We start from the raw sequence: 21,316 nt of genomic DNA, 5'->3' as shown, positions 1-21,316 counted from the left end.
AGAGCCAAGGGAGCTTTGAAGCAATACAGCTGCACTTCTCTGTGCAGCCACAGCTTGTACCTGTGGCACAAATAATCCACAGCCTGGTTAATCCACGCAGAGATAATTGGTAATCAACAGTGCCTTCACACTGGCAAACACAGGGGCATGAATAATTTGTGATTCATTCACTTACATGTTTGTTATAGTATTTGTTACAGCCAAGGAGACAAGTGTAAGTGGACAAGGCTGGCTCTTCAATAGACTCTGAAAACAGACACAAAAACAGAGGTTTTACCTGTCTGGTTTTAGTGATGGGCTCATTAAGAAACCCCTTTTAACACCATAAATTTCACATGCCAGAATCATTCAGATAAATGTGAGGTCTCTTATTTCAGTGTAAATGGCCAGATCACAAAAACTTTGTCATGGACCTACAGTATAACAAGTCCGAGAAAAACTGAGGAAAAACCAAGGGGTTTTGGACACAGGGTGCATGCTCTTGTACCACGGTCACTGCCACGTGTCTCCCTACATCAAACCAGACTCACAGCCTGATAATGAGGCAAGTCCCTAGGGGCCTGGCCAGGCAACCAAATCTGCCCTACACAGTGCAGATATTTCATTATTCACATAAAACCAAAAACAGTGCTGTGTTGGCTTGGTAGGCAAAAACTGGTACAAATCTCAAGAGATATTTAACCAGGGAGGAAACGCAAGAGAAGTCAGCAGGAAGAGCTACAGATTTATCTACAAAAAGGCAGACTGGCAGGTGTGGGGCAGTAAAAATCAAAGGTAGGCCAGGGAAAGCAGCCAGAAAATGCTTCTGATGGTCAGAGGAGATGCAAAATACATTGGCGAGCATGTACGGTAAGTTATATTGAGGATTTGGACTAATTATGCCAGAAGCAATAGGCAACGATCCCCCAGGCTGATGTCTCTGACGAATTCCCCTGGGTGCACTGGGGGACATTAAGCAGACAACGGCCGTGAGGAAGGGGCAGAGGGAGGAAGAGGTGAGGAAGGGGCGGAGGGCAGCCCCGCCATGGCACCGAGCAAACCCCTGGGGGGGGAGAAAAACTTTCCAAGGGGGCACCGGGCCGTGAGGGACGGACAGGCCTCACTCCCACCCGTGGAAACTACAACTCCCAGCACCCCCCGCGGCCGGATAAGGGGCGGGCGGGTTCTTTTTCCACCTCCCCCTTTGATTGACGCGCGTCGCGGCCTTTGGGCGGGCGGCGGAGCGGCACCGCCACCAATGGCAGGGAGGCGGGGGCGGGCGCTGCTCTTACGCCGTTGCCGGGCCGGGCGCGGAGGGTGAGGGCCGCAGGCCGGGGGGCTCCGATGGGGGCGGGGGGGGGGAGGGGGGGCGGGGGGGGCGTAATGGCGGCGGGCTGAGGGGAAGGGGGGGGCAGCGCTGAGGGGAGCCGAGGGGGGCGGCTTTGGGGGTCGGGGCCGGTCCTCGTCGTCTTGTCGTTGCTGTGCGATGGCCGGATGAAAGTTTGGGCTGGGTTCGGGCTCGGGCTCTTTGTTTTGCCCTTTTTTTGGGGCGCTGGTGGGTGGGTGGCTGTGGGGGGGGGGGGTGTGGGTGCGGGGGGCTGCCCGGGGCCGGGGGCTGCCCGGGGCCGGGGGCTCGGCGCTGCGCTGGGGTCCTGCTGCTGCTGAGGGGGGTGCGGGCAGGGTTTTGTGGCGTGGGGCCGCCCGGCCTCGTTTGGTGAGGTGGGATGGGCTGCCTTTCTGCTCTTCTACAGCCGGTGTGAAAATAATGGGAACGTCTTTAAAGGTGCCTGGAGTGCGTGGTAGGAGAGCGTCTGAGGGAGTAAAATGGCAGATGGCTGCGCTCAGCGACAGGGAAACGTGGTGTAAATCGTGCTGTGCTTGCTGCCTGGCCTGCTGACCGCGGGTGGCCGAGCCTGGAGGGGCCTCTGGGGCCTTCTGCTCCGAGCCCTGCCCCGGCAGGGCCACCCCGAGCTGGGGGCCCAGCCCCACGCCAGGCGGCTCCTGGAGGTCCCCAAGGAGGAGCCCCCACAGCCTCCGGGCAGCCTGGGCCAGGCTCCAGCCCCACACAGCCCAGCAGAGCTGCCTGGGGGGCAGGGGGAGATCCTGGGCTCCAGGCTGTGCCCACTGCTGCTTGGCCTGGCGCTGAGTGCCGCTGAACAGAGAACCACCCCCTTTTTTTCTTTTTCCTTTTTTTCTACACCTTTGATACTGTTTCCTGTTGTTACCAGTGCAATGAGAGCTTTTAGGAGTGGAAATAAGAAGCCAAATTTTAAAGAGGTAGCATGTCCCTGCTCTGACAAATACTGTGTATACTGTTCGGTGTCACCTGTGCCTTGTGCATACCAAACCATTAGTCTGACATTGTTGCTATCTTGAAATACTGCCTTTAACCTATTTGTAATATTTAGGATGTTTACAAAATCGAGTCTTGTCCATATTAGTCAGATGTGATGGAAATACCTACTTTTCCTTCAGCTGATTTGCTTTAAAGCATTGGAAGCTTGTGGCAGATCAAAACCTTGTTTTCAGAGAGGTGCAAGAGAAGTTTTCATTTTATGCTGTACAGAGAATTCAGTTTTCAGGAGTGTAATTCAAACGTTAATTGAGGTCAACTTAAGCCCAGTGGATATACTAACTTCTTTTTAGAAAAAAAAAAAAAAACAGAATGGAGGACTTAAGTCATAGATATGGGATGCAATATTCCTCTCCTCCTACTGTGAATAACACTTATTTATGTGGCTTTACCCTTATTCTTCTGAAGTATGTACCTGTGCAGAGAAGTGCCAGTGGTTATACTAATTTAAATATCAGTGGATTAGCTAGAATAAGCCTTGAACTATGCTGTTATGAGGACGAATACTTAAGCCTTTGGGAGAGCTGAATGCTAGGAGCAGTAAGTGCACGTGGAGAGCTCTGTGTATGTGAGGAAGGGCAAGCGGCTCGTGCTGGTAACGCGTCATCATGCAGTGATGCAGTAACTTCCCTAAAATTTGAAAGTATCTGTTGGCTTGCTAAGTTGATCTGCAAAGCTTTTGTATTTAAAAAAGAAGTCTTTAGCTTAAAAAATAAAGTAAATCTGGAATTTTGAACTGATTTCTGAGTGCATCTTGCCACAGGTATAATAGATGACCTTACTAATAGCTTCAGCTGGAGTTATGTGGTGCTTAAGGATTGTTTTTTTTGGGGGGGAGAAATGTTGGTGCAGTAACTATTTGTGTCGTCCTGTCGTCGGAGGAAACCCTGATGCTGGGTTTCCATAGAGACTGCTGCAGGAGGAGCATGTAGGCCTTAGGAAATAATTTGGACTATCTGGGCCTGTATAACAAATCATTATTCGGTAGTCCTGAGGCTTTGAAAAATCTTTGAAGGAATTCTAATGATAGAATCACAGAATGGTTTGGGTTGGAAGGGACCTTAAAGACCATCCAGTCCCACCCCCCTTCCGTGGGCAGGGACACCTCCCACCAGCCCAGGCTGCCCAAAGCCCCATCCAGCCTGGCCTTGAGCACCCCCAGGGATGGGGTAGCCACAGCTGCTCTGTGCAGCCTGTGCCAGTGCCTCACCGCCCTCTGAGTAAAGAATTTCTTACTTATATCTAATATAAACCATCCTTATTTTAGTTTAAAGCCATTCCCCATTGTCCTACTACTGCACCCCCTGACAAAGAGTCCCTCCCCAGCTTTCCTGCAGCCCCTGTAGGCACTGGAAAGCCGCTGTAAGGTCTCCCCAGAGCCTTCTCTTCTCCAGGCTGAAAAACCCCAACTCCCTCAGCCTGTCTCCGTAGGAGAGGTGCTCCAGCCCCTTGATCATCCCCGTGGCCCTCCTCTGGACACGTCCTAATACATCCATGTTCTTTTTGTGCTTGGGGCCCCAGAGAAATTAGTGAGTGTGTCACTAAATGTGCAGTGTTTGAACTGTTCTGTTTATCTCTTCTTGTGTAATGCTAATTTGATCTGTGGTATACTAAAGAAAATAAGCTTTATTTTTCATCCTTCTTCTTGCGGTTCAGACAATTAGCATTCAGCAGAGATTCCTGAATAAGCCAATAACTTAGCGTGGAAATCTGTAGCCCCACAGAAGAGGTTTGTTCTTCCAAGAAAAGAATGTTGCTGGATCAAGAGACTCCTTCCGGAGTCCTAATAAATTCCAGCAGTCTGGCTTTCCTTGTAAGCGTGTTTGTTGTGAGGTGGCACTGGTTAACGCTGATGAATCTTCTGATGATGGTTTATTTTAAGGTGGCTTTACGGTGATGAGCATCCCTACGGATACCTACTCCCAACTTTCTTCTGCAGAAGAACTTCCCAGGGAGGTTGAGGTTTGATCCATTAGCAACTAGGGCAGGACAGGAATACTTGTGCCTTATGTGTACTCTCTGTTAAGAGCTGTGACAGTCAGTGTGAAGAAAGCCGCCTGGTGGTGTTGGGAGATTCGGAAAGATAAAACAGCTGAATAGCGACGTGGGGCTGCCACCTCAGTTGGAGAAGTAGCGCTCCGTGTTGCTTTGAGGCCTGATGTTACTCTGATACACGTCGTAGTAATCCTGTAAATGACACGTTTCTGGGCCTCCTGGTGAAGAGGTGTGGGAATGGTTAATGGTGGTGAGATGGTTTTAGCGTGACAGATCTGCTATTGGACAGTACTTCCTTGTCGTCATCCTCCCCCCTTCGCCCCCCCCCAATTACTTTCCACCAAATTTAAGTGGTTTTGGTTGTGTGGGTTTTTTTTTGTTTTTGTTATTCTGGGTTGTGGTGGTGTTGTTTTTCTCTGTAATAGCTCTTCGGCATTTATGCCACTTCTGGCCAAAGGAAATCTGTGAATCTGTGTAAGGTTTCACATTTGGAGTCATCCCAGGTGCTTGCTTTTTTTTTTTTTATCTAATTTTTAATCCTTTTTTAAAGCTACTTTGTCACCATACCACTGTACTGGGCTGTTTTCGGTGTCATATCCAACAAGCACCCGGTCTTGTGAAGCCTTCTGAGTGTTTTATGTCCCAACCTGGGCTGTCAGGTGAACAGCAGTTTCATTTTGATGTCTTTCAGCAGCGTAGATACATCAATGTATCAGCTTGCTTTAAAAGATTGTAATTAAAACCAATTCTAGCAGTTTGCAATTTAAACGAAGCTTGTTTAAAGCTTAATTCTTTGTGCTCCGCAGATGCGTGTATCAATTAATATTTCCCAGCTTTTTAATGTCAAAGTATTTTTCCAATTCCGTATCTGAGGAGAATAGAGGAAAATGTCTCTTGGCTTCCTTGGTGAAATGAACTTAGCAAGAAGCCACGCCATCGGATTCTTTGTATACCTCGTATGTCGCTCGGTCTTGTTCATCTTCCTGTCTGGGGGAAACTGCTTTGCCAAAGTTATTTTTGGTTTCAGTTGTAGCTGTCGGATGAAGAGGGTGCCTTTGAGCAACTGGAGTTTGAAGGAGCTGATGTTAGGTTAACGGGTGATTCTGTTGTTCGCCATCCCTCATCCCTTGTGCTGCGTGCCCTTCTTGCTTCACCTCCCTCTGCCCCGTGTCTCCAAGAAGCCTCAAAGCCAGATCTACAAAAAATAGAGCGAGAGGAACTCGTGTAGCACCTAGAAATGGTGATCCCAGAACAGCGTCCCTGGGCTGGATTTTGTAGGAGTGTAGAATCGGATGCGGTCTTGTTTTAAAAGTTCTTGTTCCCTCTTCCAAAAATTGAGTAAAACGGGATCTTCCCAAGCCTTGGTAAGGCTGGCAGGTGGCAGAAAAGCTTTCTTAGGAAGCAAAGAGAAATCTCAACCTGAAGAACGGCGGGGCGAAGTGTGCCAAGAGCCCGCGCACTACCTGGCTACAGACGGGTACGGGAACGAGAAGGGCTGCGGGGGTGAGCCCTGTGCGGGGGGAGCAGGAGGCTGCAGGTCAGCACCCTGCCCTCCGTGGCAGAGAGCGAACGCCGGGCCTTCTTCGTCTCGTGTGTGCCCGGGGAGCGCAGAAGGCTGTTTGCTCACGTTTCCTGGAAAAACTCTTGAGTGACTGTCCGCGTAACTAGAGGTTTTAAAAGCGTTTCCTGCCGGATTTGGTGAAAATCACGCCGTGAAGACTTCAGGTTCATTTTGGGGCGGGTGGCAGTGCACAAGGACTTTGGAAACTTAATCTGCTGTGAGCAGATTGTGCCGGTGGGCTTACTGGCCGCTGACAGCAGCGCACAACAGGTAGTCTCTTACTAAATAATAATTTAATTTTTTTTTTGTGGCAATTCTAAAACAAGGGAAAAAAGGGAGAAAATTGAGTGGTGTATTGTGTTGCTTAAAACTGTGCATAAATGCATCTTTTGGCTTAGGGAAAGCACCAAATGTAGCATAAAGGTATTCTCAGGCACGTCTTGTCACAGTTCATGTTAAGAGGTCTTTTATGGAAGTGATTTAAGAAATACAGAGAAAGTTTAAGACAGGGAATAAAATTCAGTTGGTTTCCTTTAGCTCAAGGTTATAACTGATGACCAATGTCATTCCATCCCCTGGGTGGTCTCAGCATTTCTTGACCTAGGAATATGTTAATAGCCTGCTAATTAGTTTGTACCTCTATTGACATGGGGGGAAAAAAAGGAGAGGGGAGGGAGATCCCAAAATCCATAATGAGAGGTTGTGTGATGAGGCAGTTTGAAAGATCATCTCAGCTTGGTTTTGGTAACTTTAGCTGCCTGGGATATGCAGTTAGCTCAAATCTAACGTGCATCTAAGTCCTCTCGGCCTCTTTTAGGTTCTTTGTTTCTGACTTGGGTACAGATGGTGAAGTTGTGGGAGCCTGAGCGACCTCAGCAGTGCTCGGGCACATGCTGGTGCTTGTGTTTAGGAGGGCTGTGCAGAGGATGGTTGCAGATTTACTTGGTATTTTTAGACTTACTCTGTACTTTTAGATCGTCTGTGTGTCCAGGGTGCTCCTGTCAAGCCTTGCCTGAAGGCCCTACAACTCTTCTGTAGAGAAGACTAATTACCTGGAAGCAGCCAAATCGGGCGGTCTGGCGTTACTTCATGTCCTTTTTGAGGCCGTGGTGTGCCGTCTGCACTGTGACAGTGGCCATGCGGCGTCCCTTGGCTGAGGCAGCAAGGTTATGGCTAACGTAGGGCCAAGGACCTGCACAGCGTGCCACGGCTTGCACCTTTGGGCTGCTGTCTGCAGCCAGAACGGTGACGAGAACAGCCAGCTCCAGCTCCTAGGCCGTTACGGACAGGGGACGACCGCTTTGGCACAAAAGCGGCGGGTTGTTCCGCACGGCAGAGCAGCGTGCGTCGGTGCCAGCTGTGGGCTGCCCTGCTCTGCACGGCTGGGGGAACACCTCTGCGCTGTGCCCTCTGCCTGAGCACCGTGCGATGGCCTCGGCGGCGTAGGACAAGGTCTGGGAAGACGTTTCTTCAGTCCTGGGTACCCCTGATGAGAATCACTTATTTCCATCTGCTTCTCTTCCCCCATCAGCTATTTGCACGCGCTGACAAGGTCCCTTGATGAGTAGTTTCAGGTGCTCCAAGGGCTGGCACATCTCCATGGCCTTGGTTTCCCCAGTACGTCCACGTCTCGGTTGTACCGGGGAGCCCAGTGCTCCCGAAGGCCCCCAGCCCTGAGCAGAGGGCAAGGATCCCTTCCCTCGCCCTGCTGCAGGCTGTGGGCATTCCTTGCAGCAAGGCTGCGTTGCTGGATATGGCAGTTGAAGCCCGGCACATCAAACCAGTGGATTTCTGCCTTCCTGGTTTTGTTTGAGCGCAGTGCAGTAGGTCTTCTAGTACGGATTTCTCTCTCGGTTGTGTTACTTAACTACTTTTAGGGCTTACCAGGGCTTCTCTGCTGCCAGGCCTGTAAAAACATACCAAGGGAAGGAGATTCTAGGCAATTTCAGGCCTCTGCAGGTAGAAGCAGCTGTGCATCAACAAGTGATTTGTTTTATTTTTTAGAGACAGATTTGTAACAAGACTTTGCGTAGGCTTGATGGTTGGACGCTTGGTAGTCTGTGAAGGCTTCAGTTTGGTCTTTTGTGCACTAAAATGCAGGCTGTCTGGTGGGCTTGATTCCTCAGCTTTCTAACCGCTTTATTTTGTCTATTAAAGAATATTTTTCTTACTACTTTGTAATGCTCTGTCCTCTGAAATGAGTTACTTGGTTTGTTTGGGGTCCCCCTGCTGCCCCCTGTCGTGTTTGGACAAGCGTTAGTTTTACTGTAAGCAAGCTTCACAACATGAGCTTCAGTACCGGGTCAGCTGCTGTGAGAACCAGCTTTGTGCTTGCTCCCCGGCTCTTCCCCTGGAGCAGTTAGGTGCCTGGTGAGCAGGGCCATGCACACCTGCGGCTCCTTCAGGACAGGTGCTGTGAACTCGTGTTCTCGCACGCCAGAGACCCGTGAGTAGTTCCACGCTGAAATTTCTGTGCTCCACTTGCTTTAGGTTCCTTTCAAGCTGTTTAGCTCCCACGTGGTGGAATCTAGAGACGGCTTGGAGAAAAGAGAACTGCTTATCTGTAAGTTTTGTTCTCTGGAGATGGCTTCTTGTGACACAATTCCCGGTGACTTCTGCCCACACACAAACATTGCCTGAAGAGAATCAGTTGTTTTCTCAGATAAAACTTAATTGGGACTCCTTAGTAATTTTTTGTGGTTTGCTATTGAACTGGCTTATTCTGGTGTTTAGTTTAGGAAACGGGTAGGAATGAGTGAGGCTTCAGGCCCATCTGCAGGTGTTTGAGGCTTAAATACTTTTGGGACTTGCAGCCTAGCTTTGTTCAGCAACTAGTGGATCAGGAATGGGAATCCTTAGAGTGGGTGTGTTGAAGAGAACAGGAATTACAGATAGGTAATCTTCTCTCTTCTTTTCTTATAGGTTTGGAAGAACATCATTCTAAGATACTGAGAAATCTGGACTTTTTAACAGTGTACTACCTAAAGAAGGAATACATACATACATACATATATATATATATATACACACACATATAAGGAATATAATATAAGGAATCAAAAGTTGTAGCTTCCTTGCATTTAATTTTATGGTATTTGTACCTCTTACTTTTTCTGTAACTTTAGTTCAAGAAACACCATGAGTACAGTAAGTATTTTACTAATCAGTGTAAAACTGCTTCTTAAAATGTGTTGTTTATAGTACTTCGGTAAATCTTTAAGAGTTATTGTATATATACTAACACATTAAGTTCCCATGTAACCTCATGTTCTGTAATACTTAAAAATAAATTAATCTCTAGGAGCTAGCAGTGTTTCAGGAATGCCTAAAACGTCAGCAAAGCTTTAGGTCAGACTGATCAAATGATTACTCTGATGTAATTGTGAGCTCATCTTCTCATTTGTAAACCATCACAATATGTGCCACCATTTTCTTTTTGTGACTCAGCTGGCTGGAGATCTGGAGTGATGTCTTTTCCTTGATGTGATGAGTTGAGATAGGACCGACCCATCCCACTAGTGTATTCATACTGCAGCCTTCTAGTGATGTGTTTTGTCCATCTTTGTATGCTTTTGTTGATGCTGCAAAAATGAGGTCTACACTAACATTACTCTTAAAGAAAACTCTGAGGCTTTGTTCTCTCTTAGACTCAAAGAAAGCGCCGTGGAGGATCGGTTAGTTCTAGGCAAGCTCAGAAACGAAGCAGGCTGATGGCTTCCACCACGGAAATGGCCTCAGAAGCAGAGCCAATAGAACTTGAAGAAAGTGGTAAGCTTTCTCTTTAACTTGGTAAGAAAATCAACCGCTTCTGGAGCGTTGGGATCCCACTTAATGTGGTTTTCTGCCAGTTTCAAGGCATTTTAAAGGAGGATAGAAACCTAATTATTTTAAAATGCGTGCAGTATGGAATCTGTGAACAAGGCTGCTGACAACTGTTTGAGTTGGTTACTGAGGTGTGATGCATTCACTGCTAGAGAGAGCTGAGTTACGTAAGGAAGGTACGCAAATGCTCAAATATCAGACTGTCTGCTGGGAGTCACTGCAGCTGCCTTTACAGATAACAGCAAAGTAAATTTGGGAACTCCCAGGTTTTAAAAAGATAATTAAATTTTGTTGTCAGTCGTGCCCTTTCCCTTAAGGGTGCTTGTCCAGTATGGTTTTCCAAAAAGCACTAGACTTTAAAAAGGCTCCTTAACCTCTAAATAGATACTTACAATGCCTTCTTTGGAAAGAATTAAAAGTAACTGTTGGTCTCCAGGTAGCTATATGTCTTTTTGTCTTTTTGCTGTGAATTTGACTATTAAAAGTTGGAAGAGGTGTGAGACGAGAACATTGACAGCATAGCACTGGAAAACTCTTATATCCTATATGATACGTGTTTTACAGTGTGATAATCATTCTCCTATATTGGATGAATTATCTGTTGCTGCATACCTCCTACAAGCTATTGACATACGAGACAGTGTGTGAGGTCAGCTGCTGTTACTCTTGCATTGCTACTTGCAGAAGGCAGTGGTGTTAATGCTGTACATGGATTATTGAGAGCAAAGCTTGAGTGAAATTTTGGACACATTACTGAAGAGAAGAGGGATAGAGCAGTGTTGAATCGTACCTCAGTCTGTTACGCACTGACAGGTAATTTTTGTCCTGCGATCTCTGATATGGATTCTAACGTTGTGTTTTTAAGCTGGTGAAGAAGTAGTAGATCTCACATGTGAATCTTCTGATCCTGTAGTAGTTGATCTAACTCACAGTGATTCTGTTGTGGTAAGTAATGAATGACACACCTAAATATCATAGTCAAATTAATTTTGTATTGTGCTTGCTGGTAGAATCTTTAAGAATGAGTTCGAAGTTCAGAGTTGACTTTTCAGCGCATGAAAGCCATGCGTTGCAGGTCAACTCAGAACTGCTCTGAAGGTGCTACGTAGCACAGGCATTCTTTGGGTACAGCAGTACAGTCTCTCCCTGCTTTCCCAGAGTGCTGTAAATCTGCACAGGCACTCTTCTTCAAAAACAACTCGTTAAATGTCTCTATGAGTAACCAATTTAATCAAGCTCAAGATAATAATATGCCTTTTCGTAGTGTAGACATGATGGTAAATGCATTTCAAGTATGACGTTCTCTGAGAATCTAGGCCCCTTGTTCACTAAATGTTGAAGGTACCTGAGCTGCACAGTGACAGCTCCCATGTTGCTCTCTGGGTTTTTGAGCAGTATAGTTACTTGGAGTATAATGCACAGGCTCCTCAGTTGTTTTTGTAGGTTGCAGTGTGTGTTCCTTTAATAGCTAGGTACAGACCTTATTGCTTCTAATCTAAGGATCAGAAGTCTGGCATGCTTGTCATGGCTGTCACGAATGTTTAAGAAGAATCCTACTGATAATTACTAAGCTTGAAGAATCTGGAAAACTGAATGCTAAGGCATTAAAGAATTCTATTGAAATGTGTATTTGATGAATATTTGAAGATCTGTACAGTAAAAGTAAATTGATATACTGACTGCAGACGTAAGCTTAAGCTTTACAAGATTTGGGTTTGCGTCATAGTTTACCAAGACCTTAGATCGTCAAAAGCTCATCTTCTAGACAAACAGCTCGTGATATCTAAGTAGCCTGACTTAAAGGGTTAAAACCTGGCTCTTATTTAGCACTTCAGAGTTCGCATTCAATGCCAAATGGATTTATAGGTGTATCTACATCTGTGAATATCACCTGCAAATAATGAAAGCACAATCTAAAATAGCTTGTTGCTCCAGATCTCAGGGATATATACCTGTCGTGGGTAATGTAATAGAAGCAGATGCTACTTACAGTTGGACCTGTGTTAGATATATCAAAGATAAAGGCCAATGATTTAAATAAAAAGTGGAGGAGGTAGCAATAAGTCTTTGGCTTCACAAATATGAAGTGTTTAGTTGAAACATTAGTTTAAGATGGCAGGCACAACTGTAGCTGACTGTTAGAAACTAGTTCAGTTTCATACTCCAAGAACTCATTAAAAAAAATCCACTTTGTTGTTACTGCTATTTTTAAAGCTCAAACAGTATTTGATCCAGTCCATAGTGTAGTTAATAGTCTGTTTTGGGATGCCACTACTGCTGTGCAGAACCACAAACAAGCAGCAGGAGTAACAGGGAGGGTATCTCATGCTAAGATTGTTCCTGAGCGCATACAAAGGGAAGGCCACAAACATTTTAATATAATCTGCATTGCCCCAGTTCTGGTTCCACCAAAGATAATAGTGGGTTGGTTTTCTGTTCAGGTTTATTTTTTTAGCAATTGTTATCTAATATAAAGCGTTTAGGGATATCTCACATGAATTTGCTTGTTTGGGGGAGAAGGAGCTGAAGAGTCACCTCCAGCCTAAATCAAATTGGGGTACTGAAACTGAGGGACAGGGAGGAGGGGGTCATTTCTGTCCCTTTTCAGCAGAGTAAGAACCAGAAGTAAGAACTTAGTAAATTGGCTGTTGCTCTGAAAATACTTTTAACACATTCTTAAGCAAAATAATATAGTGATATCCTAAAATTCTTAGTGTGCTTGTTGTTAATTGCTTACCTTAACTGATGCTTGTACGTAACGCTTGGGGTGCATACCAAAAATCTAATTTTATTTTTCTTCTCTCTCCCATACCATATATATTGATGCAAGATTGTTGAAGGTGAGTTGACGTTTTACAAGTGACAATAGATTTGTCCTAAACTTAATTTTTTTTCTTTTCCAACAAACTTGAGCAGCGTGGATTAAAACTGTGTTTGGCAAAAGGCAAAGAGCAGTGCTGAAGTATTCAGCCAGTGTCTCAGAGAACGGATCCAATCTGTGCTTCATAGTCTCTATGGAAGATGATATAAAGTACCTGAAATAAAATCCACCGTAGTTTCTCAAAATATATTTTTCTTCCCAAATATAGAAGTTCTGTAAGCCTGAAGTGAATAATCAGTTTAACTGGCACTTGTAGCAGTAGAATATCTGTATTAGTAGAATAGGAAAATGTTCGAAGTCCTTATTAGCCTGTGTTGCACTGAAGGAACTGAAGTAGAAAGATGTCCAAGTCATAGTATTCACTTTAATTGTGTAGCCTAACACACCTCAAATTTAATACTGGTAAGTGCTAACAAATACAGGTTTTTTTCTACTTTATGTATTACAGTAGTTGTAGAATAGGTATAAAGAACTTAATCCTTTACATCTTTCAGACCTTGCTCTGATTATAATATCTGAGATGGGTTAATATGTTGTTAGCTGCTTACTTAGAATGTAATCCATTCTGGGCTCTGAATGACACAAGCAAGTGAATAAAAACATATGCAACAAAAGTTATAGCTGAAAAATTATGCAGAAAGGAACTCAAATTTGGGGGCTGTCAATGTAATGTTAATTAGTCCTTCGTGATTGCACCTCCAGTGTTGATGCAACAGCAAAGAAATAATTCTTGCATGCAGTTTCTAATTGTTAAAAAAAGCAAGCAGCTGTTCTTTAACGTTTGGATGCTACAGGCCAGGTAATTTTTTTGATCTGTTTTTATCTTGGACAATATGAACTCCGTTTTCAAGTTGCACTAACTCAGGAGGACGATGATGAAAATGTCTAGGGAGACACTGCTTCAAGTATTTATGTAATCTTCCAGATACTGTTCTTAAAAAGGCTTGTTTTGTCGAAACTGCTCTTGAGTAGGGAGATTTGATTTAAGACAGACAAAGAGTGGAACGTTTCAGTATACCTGTACAGAGCAGTGAGAAACCACAGCAGCTGCATAATTTAAATGTTTAGACTTAAGCATGTCTTCCATCAATTCTGAAAAATTACTTATTTTAGACTTTGTTACTGGAAGAATATTCTGAGTGTGTGTGTGTGTACACACACATGGTCGATAATCCCCAGAAGCAGCAACTGGCTGCTGGCAATGATATCCCTGCCCTAAGCAGTTTAGGTAATTGTGGGGGATGGTGCTCCCTTCTAATCTCATGCATTATACAGTTGTGAACAAAGTGCCCTCTGTTTTGTCAAACCTTTTTGTTGTGTTACCTCGCCATGCTACTTGGAAACTTGTCTTCTTTCTCTCTTTTAATTTTCCTTTAAAGAATCAAGTAGCAATTGTTCCAGTTCCTCAACGTTGTATCATACTAGTTAGAAGCAGTTAGATTTCTTCTGTTAGAAGAAACCTGGAAAGGAAGCCTCCCCTTATTAGGGGCGTTCTATTCACAGGTAGTGTAACCATATGGAAACTTACCATACAGACAAGCTCTAAGATCATGTTTTGGCTGTTGTAAAGTGAATGGAGCAAATGGTTTGTGTCAATATGAAACAGAATATTCACAGCGTCTGGAAATGTCCATCCTTAATATTGAGGAAGCTTTTTTGTTGCTCTTAACCGAGATGAATATGTTTTAGTCCACTTAAAATTACAACTGTTACAGTCTACTCATACATTTCAAGGTTAGTTACAGGGCTATATATTTTATAATATATCTAACTTAAAATAAATAAATTACAGAGAATCAACGGCGAAGGAGAAATCTCAGACTAAGAAGCCAGCGGCAGTCAGACAGCTGTGTACTGAGTAGCGATGATGAAGATGAAGCAAGAGATAATGATGTGTATGTAACAGATAAAGTGTCTCGAGAATTGGGACCACTGGAGGATGAAACTGCAAGTTCAAAGTATGTACGCCTTATGACCTAATAAATATTAAGTTTCACCTTTTTTTATACATACAGGACTAATTTATATTGTTACAGTCAATCTTGTCTTTGAAGTCTTACTCCAGTTTGTTGCCACTCTCTTTGAGTACAGCATCACATTTCACATACTGACAAAATGATGTTGTTTGCACTTCTGCAATAAAAAGCCAGCCCAAGAGGAATGCGCAGCTTTGCATACAACCTTTAAGATGAATGTGGGGGTGTGTCAGGGAAGGAGGATTAGCGACAGGCCGCAGCTTATAATGTGTTGCATTTACTTTTCATGCAAAGCTCTAGTAGTGCTGTTGTGATATGGAAGTGTTTTCACTGGTGTGGATGAGGTTTGGTGTTACAATCTACTAGAGTAACTAAATGAAATCAGGTATCCATGTGACTAGTGCAGACAAGAAACATGAGAATTGGTATAAATGTCTTGTAAAATGTTTGGGGGAGGGAGAAATACAAATCTTTATTAAGGGTTTTAATGTAGTCTTTCATTTAGCTCACGGATTGTATTGCTGTATGCTTAGACCATGCTGTCTAGGCTGTTGTTACTGTCATAGAATCAAAGAATCATTAAGGCTGGAAAAGACCTTCAAGATCAACTGGTCCAACCTAGTCTCTGACTAGGAAATAGATGAAATCAAGGTGAAACTGGAGTGCAGTGGATAATAAAGGGAAAAAATCTGTTGTTCTTCCCAAGAAATATATTTCCTAAACACTTCTTTGAATGGCTTGATTATGTATTTAAAATTTAGTCAAATTTGACAGCTGACTTAGTGCTGTTACTGAGTAGGGGTGGCTGTTCTTACCTCACTGACAGTTTTACAACTTTGAATAGGATATCCCCATCTGACCTTACAGCATAAGGTACTAGATCTTAGGCAAGTAAATGGCGTTTATGATGCAACTGATCTACCTGCTCTGGTTTTCAGGGAGTAAAGGATAAGAAATTGGCTAAAGATGTGCCCATAATCTTAAAGCTTAAGAGCGCTAGTGGTGGATTTTGTTTTTGAAATTTAAGTGGTCTGTGGTGTTGACAAAGACCGCAGTGTAAACATTCCTGGTATAACAGTGTCAGTGTGCTAACTTATTTGGCTTTTTTGGCATCTCAGTGTCTGTAGGCATTTACATGTGGCCTGAACTCTCAGATTTTCTTAATCCTTTCGGGTACCTTCAACTCAGGTCCTCCTGCTTGGCCCCAGCAATGTAATGAGTTAAAACCTTCATTGTTACTTAAAAAAAAAAAAAAAAAAAAGTATTTATGCAAGCAGTGGTCAGCTCTTCCATCATGCATTCATGAAAGTATGCAGTCAGTCTTTTTTTTTTTTATATACAACTCTGGACTTTTTGTAACAGGACTACTTGAGCATGTTTTGGGAAGGAGCTCCCTATACTGATAATTTTATCTTGGTGCGCTTTGAGCCTTTTAGCTTAGCGGAGGGCAGTATAGGAGAATCTGGGGTGTCAGGTCCTTAAATATGCCACCTGAAGTGCTTGTATTTGAGAACAGAGTGGATTTGGTCAATGAGTTTGTTTTTCTTGTTGTTGTTTTTGGCCATTAAGTATATATATTATATGAATAAATCCCACTACGTAGTTAATGTAAAAATGTCATGTTTAGCTATCTTAAGCTCAAGCTTCTCTGTTCGAATGGGCCTTCTTGGTCCGTTTAGGTATGGCTATGACAGCTCAGTGCTGCAGCTTTTAACATTGACAAAAAGATACTGATGATGTAGATTGCCACAGAGCCTTCACAGTGTTGGGCTGCAGAGTTAGCTTACTCTTGCTTACATGGAGGTTATCATTAGTTGTAATTACCGAGTTGGTATAATAGCTGCTGCATAAAGAATTTGAGTAGTAAAAATGGGGTAATCAATAGAATTAAATTATGTATGTGAAACTAGGTGTAGACTTGAGTGCTTGCTGCTTGAATTTAAGATTGTGGGATAGAAGGTATCATGCTTTCTATCCCTGCTGTGATTAATAAATTATAAACTGTTGCTTAACATGGGAGGTTACACAGTAAAGCCAAGTGTTTATGGTAAAGACTTATTAAAGCAGCTTACTTTGATCATTTAGAATCAAGATTAATCTGTCAATAAAAGAGGCAAAAAGCTCTTACTCTTTCTAATAGAGAATAACATTCAGCACTTATGTTACAAAACACTCCCCCATGCAGGGTAGTTTAGCCTGTTAGTATGCAGTGCTTGCAGTACAGCTGACCTGGAAAGGGAAGGCAGGAGGGGGTTCCTCTGTGACCTCAGCTTGGAAATGGCCACCCAGTTGGTCTTCTGAGCCAGAATTATTTTTTTAATGTTTCCTCATGTTAGTGTGTGACTTAACTTCATCTTCCTCATGTTTTTGTTGATGGAAATCAAGTTGTTTCCCTTAAGTAAAGGAGACCCTAACTACTTATTAAAAGCAAGGAATTTAGAGAGTTAAAGCTGCGCAGGGATCTTCAGATGTAGTGCATCGTCGTGGCTGGTCTGTGCAGTCAGATGATGATATGACGTTTTATGTATCAGTAAATGTCAATGTACCATGAAGTTAATGGATGTGTGTTTCTTTTCCTTTTTTTATTCCCTTTACCACAAGGCCTTCTGGTACTGTTAGTTGTCCAATTTGCATGGATGGCTACTCAGAGGTAAGGACCCACACATTGTCGTCGTTTCTTTTTTGTGGGAGGGAGAATGGGGAAGAGGTTGAGCAACACAGCTCTGTTAGGTCGTGTGGGACAGTACAGACAGCTAGCTTCAAGTACAGACTTTGGTTCCAAGGTTAAACTGGCTTGTAACTCAAAATCATTTCTTAGTAGTATACACAAAGGGAGAAATACTTTCCAAGATGGCACTGAGAGTTGGGTTCCATATTATAGTAATAATGTACTGACTATAGATACTCAAATGCTATTTGCCTGGTGCCAATAGACCAGCAAAGCTGAATTCCTTATTCCAAATACCTGTTGTGGTTTCTTTTCTTCCAGATTGTGCAAAGCGGGCGACTGATTGTGTCAACCAAATGTGGCCATGTCTTCTGTAGTCAGTGCCTCCGTGATTCCCTTAGGAACGCCAATTCCTGCCCAACCTGTAGGAAAAAACTCACCCACAGACAATACCATCCAATTTATATATGAGTACCTATTTCTCAGGACAGATTCAACTGGATTTTTGGGGAAAATGTCTTGGTTTCAATGCTCTGAAGATTTAAGGAGCAGCAGGTTGTGAACTCATCCAAATAAAACTGATTTTTTTTTTTGAGAATAACTTGTACATATATAAACAGCTTTTTTATGGTCCAAGCTGCTTCTTGTTATGTCACTGGTTATAATGTTGAATTTATGACTGTCTATAAACTAGACCAGCAGCCTATATCAGAAATGAAGCAGCTAATCCATTTCCTTCTACTTTTTTAATGCGTAAATAAGAGGGGTCTGAATATTTTGTTATTTGTTACTCTTGAAATTATTCCCACCATTGCGTACAGGTATGAAATAGTTACCTTTCAAAATACAGATGAACAATTTGCCATTTCATTACTCTTCTGTTTTTATCCTATAATATGCTCATTAATATATTGCTTTCTGCTAAATCATCTTTGTCCAAGTAGAATAAGTTCTGTATCAATTGATCATTTCATCATAAATCAATATGAAATTGACACCCAGGGTAATGCAATAAAATAACCTGCTGTTAACCAGCAGTCAGATTTTTTTAAAGCAGAAGGCTTGAACGTGTAGATGTCTTTATGAACTCCATGAGATCTGAAGTACATAGCCAAACTGCAACATGTACAACGTGAAAACAGTTATTTGAATGTTTTAACTGCCAAGAATTCCTGTATTTGGATCACAACAATGAATTTATTTTCTAACATGATGAGATGGTCACTTGGGTTAACTACTGTTCTATAGAGCTCTGTCTCCTTGTAACTGAGGCGAATACAGTCTTCTCTAGGCTTGCTAGTGATGAATAAGAAGCAAACTGCATGCTTTGCTCTTATCAGCTGAATACCAAACTACCCAGACAGATCTTCTTACTGTATCAAGTGTACCCAATGCAATGCTTCAAGTGCAGTACGTTCACTTCACTGTTCTCTTCAGTCACTGTACTGGTACAGTTGACTGGTTTTAGCCTGATGTATAGGATCAAAATTTAAGTAATTGCAATACCATGAGTTCAGAGGAAATAGAGACTTTAAAAGACATTTGGCAGCAATCTTGACTTGCAAATTTTTTGAAAGAGAAGCTTAAACTGTCTTTGCCCTGAGGGTCGTGCATCTTTCTTTTAAAAAGAAGTCAGGTATATGTCCTAGGAGAGAACTCTTCTATTTAAACAAGGCAGGAATACACATGCTTATGTACTGTTAGCCAGTTATTTCTCTTCTTCCAGGGCTAAGATATAAATGTCTGCTTAAACCTGATACAGATAAAATCTGCCAGCTGATGTGGAATCCAAGATGGGCTGATACAAATAGGATTTTAATAACTAAATGTAGATGAGATTATTAAAATTGGTGTTTTATTGTCCATATATGCAGTAGCTGCATCTATGAAGGTTGAAATCAGTCTGTTTAAAAAAAAAAAAAAATCCAAAATTAAACTGTCAGGCATCCTTTGGAAGTTTGTTAATTATGAAAACCATTAGAAGTAGCATTCTGTGCTCTGGTACAACAGAATTGTAGGATGCGTTTAGTTAACGTTGATGTCTGATGTATCTATGCTAACATGTCCTAGCAATCTGTAGGAAGCCTTTAATTAAAGCAGCTCTTCTAATTAGCTGTCTTAAGTTCTTGACTGAAGGTTGCAACCCAAGAGCAAAGTTTCTTCTTAGGATGTTTAGGGGTGTTACTGGAGGTAGTAATCCATGAAGAGTTCTGCTCCATGAAGGCCACCTTGAGAAATGCAATACTTTCCCCACCCTGGTTTGGGATAGCTTGGGTTCGGCGTTGTTCTGGGGAAAATGCCGGTTCTGCCTTGTGGCAGTGCTCTAACTCCTAAAATGTTACTTCACCGTGCGCTCCCAGTAGCAATGTGAGCTCGTAAGCGAAGGAATGCAGCAGTCTTAGGATAGCACGGTGACAAGGCAGGCTGGAGTTTGTGTCCCAAAAAAAGACAAAATGATAAAACCGTCCTTAGGATTGTTTCAAACAGAACTGCGTGAAGAGAAGCAGCCCAACACGAAACTGTGAAAATATTTACGGGCCATAAAGGGGAGGTGGGGGGTGGGTGGAGAATTATGGCCAGTTTTACTTCAGTGGTTACTGTGTCAGAGGGACAATAAAGAGAGGATTTAATGAGTTACCTCTGGGAATGACGTTGAGTCACATATCCATGCATCTTTCGTAGTGTACTAGCTATAGCCTAAACTGACTTTGCACAACTCCCTCCATGTAAATATCACTTTATAGTTTGTGCTTTAATAAGTAGGCCTAATTGAAATTTAGATATCCCGAACTATAAAATATTTAACAAAAAAGTTTTTTAGCTTTTGTGTACCCTGTGAAGTGCCACAAATTTGTGCATCTCGAATTTTAAGCTCGCAGTACATGGAAAAATACTAAGTTGCATTATACTTTTTTATTAAAAAAGAAATAAAGAAACCCCAATATATTTGAGTTCCAGTGATGTTTCACATTGGCAAGAACTGATAGATAATATAAAGATTTTTTTCATTATGTAAATGTATGTCTTGTTGTATATAGTTCAATTTTTCTTGTATTTAATTGTATTCATGTCTGTATGTCACATCTATGTTGGACTCTGCTGGTAGGCAAACACTTCTTTTAAACAGGTGGAAATAAAATAAAAAATCAATCGACCAAGTATTCTTTCTTTTAATCGCATGGTATTAAATCCTTTGGGGGGAAAAAAGATCCCAAATCCCAAAATGTCCGGGGTTTTGGTGAATTGGTGTTGTATGGGGTAGGAGAAAGGTGTTGTCTCGTGCAGGAGTGACGGCGAGATCACGGCTCCCGGTCCTGCTGCAGGGTCAGGGAGCGAGGACAGCACCGAGCTCAGGACCGGGTGCTTTGGGAGCTGGGGGCCGGCAGCACCTTCAAGGATTTGGGCAGAACAGGAGTGTGGTGAGGTGTCCCACTGCTCCTGCTACTCTTGTGTGCAGCACGCTCCTGTAATGCGTGCAGGCTTGCGGGAGAGGGGCAATGAGTGCTGAGGAGAGGACGTCACGCGGTGGTTTGAAAGTCCCTCTGTACACTTCATTTTACTTCTCCAAACAAGCCAAGTAGATGCTGTTCCCCGTAGCTCTTTCCTTGTGCCTCTAATTTGTTTTCCTTACTCATTTTTCTTAATGAAGCTTCTGCATTGTAAGGAGGAAGGGGGGAGGCGAGCCTCTTAAGTCCATGTAAGCAGTTTGTAGAGCATGTTAATCACGCTCACGTCCATATGCGAGTGCGCTGCATCAGAGGTCCACTGGTAATCTGATTTATTCAGCGGGTGTTAAAATGTGTTATGATGGACCTGAACAGCAGCTTTGGGAGCAAATGTGTTATTCTGAAATACGTTGCTGCTAATGAAACTCGTTAAGTGTGTATGTTTTCTATTGATCTTTATTTACAGCAGCCTGATGCCTTTTTGCATCTTCTAATCGTGTTTTTCTTCTTCCCTACTCTATCTGCACTGGCTCTGGTTATGCTGGGGAAATTTTATTTTCTGGGAAGAAAGGTTACCTATTTGCTTGGGGCTTTTTTTTTTGTTTGTTTATTTTTTAGCGGGAAGTGTTCTCTAG

The 21,316-nt window shown here is 43.0% G+C and overlaps 1 protein-coding gene across 3 annotated transcripts; it reads left to right on the top strand.

The window, feature by feature from the left end:
• The first annotated feature begins 1,191 nt into the window (after positions 1 to 1,191).
• Positions 1,192 to 20,389, top strand: RNF4 (ring finger protein 4). 3 transcript variants are annotated; one of them, XM_040555148.1, is made up of 9 exons: positions 1,263 to 1,296; positions 8,379 to 8,451; positions 8,811 to 9,035; positions 9,536 to 9,656; positions 10,576 to 10,655; positions 12,541 to 12,550; positions 14,384 to 14,549; positions 17,169 to 17,217; positions 17,557 to 20,389. In XM_040555148.1, the coding sequence occupies exons 3-9, from the start codon at positions 9,027 to 9,029 to the stop codon at positions 17,704 to 17,706; spliced, it is 585 nt and encodes a 194-aa protein (XP_040411082.1). In that variant the 5' UTR covers positions 1,263 to 1,296; positions 8,379 to 8,451; positions 8,811 to 9,026; the 3' UTR covers positions 17,707 to 20,389. The 3 variants fall into 3 exon arrangements, with proteins under 3 accessions (XP_040411081.1, XP_040411082.1, XP_040411084.1); XM_040555147.1 differs by lacking the exon at positions 8,379 to 8,451 and having other exon boundaries at positions 1,192 to 1,296; XM_040555150.1 differs by lacking the exons at positions 1,263 to 1,296; positions 8,379 to 8,451 and adding an exon at positions 3,716 to 8,334.
• The last annotated feature ends 927 nt before the right edge of the window (positions 20,390 to 21,316 follow it).

The sequence above is a fragment of the Cygnus olor genome, chromosome 4 (genome assembly GCF_009769625.2).
Source record: "Cygnus olor isolate bCygOlo1 chromosome 4, bCygOlo1.pri.v2, whole genome shotgun sequence".
In the NCBI taxonomy this organism is placed as follows: Eukaryota; Metazoa; Chordata; class Aves; order Anseriformes; family Anatidae; genus Cygnus; species Cygnus olor.
Note: the sequence above shows the minus strand (reverse complement) of the source record. Positions and strands in the feature narration are given on the sequence as shown.

Excerpts from the sequence above, each read along its gene's own strand:
- RNF4 (XM_040555147.1), top strand. Across the intron at positions 9,657-10,575 it reads AATAGAACTTGAAGAAAGTG|CTGGTGAAGAAGTAGTAGAT; the intron begins GTAAGCTTTCTC and ends TGTGTTTTTAAG. Across the intron at positions 14,550-17,168 it reads GATGAAACTGCAAGTTCAAA|GCCTTCTGGTACTGTTAGTT; the intron begins GTATGTACGCCT and ends CTTTACCACAAG.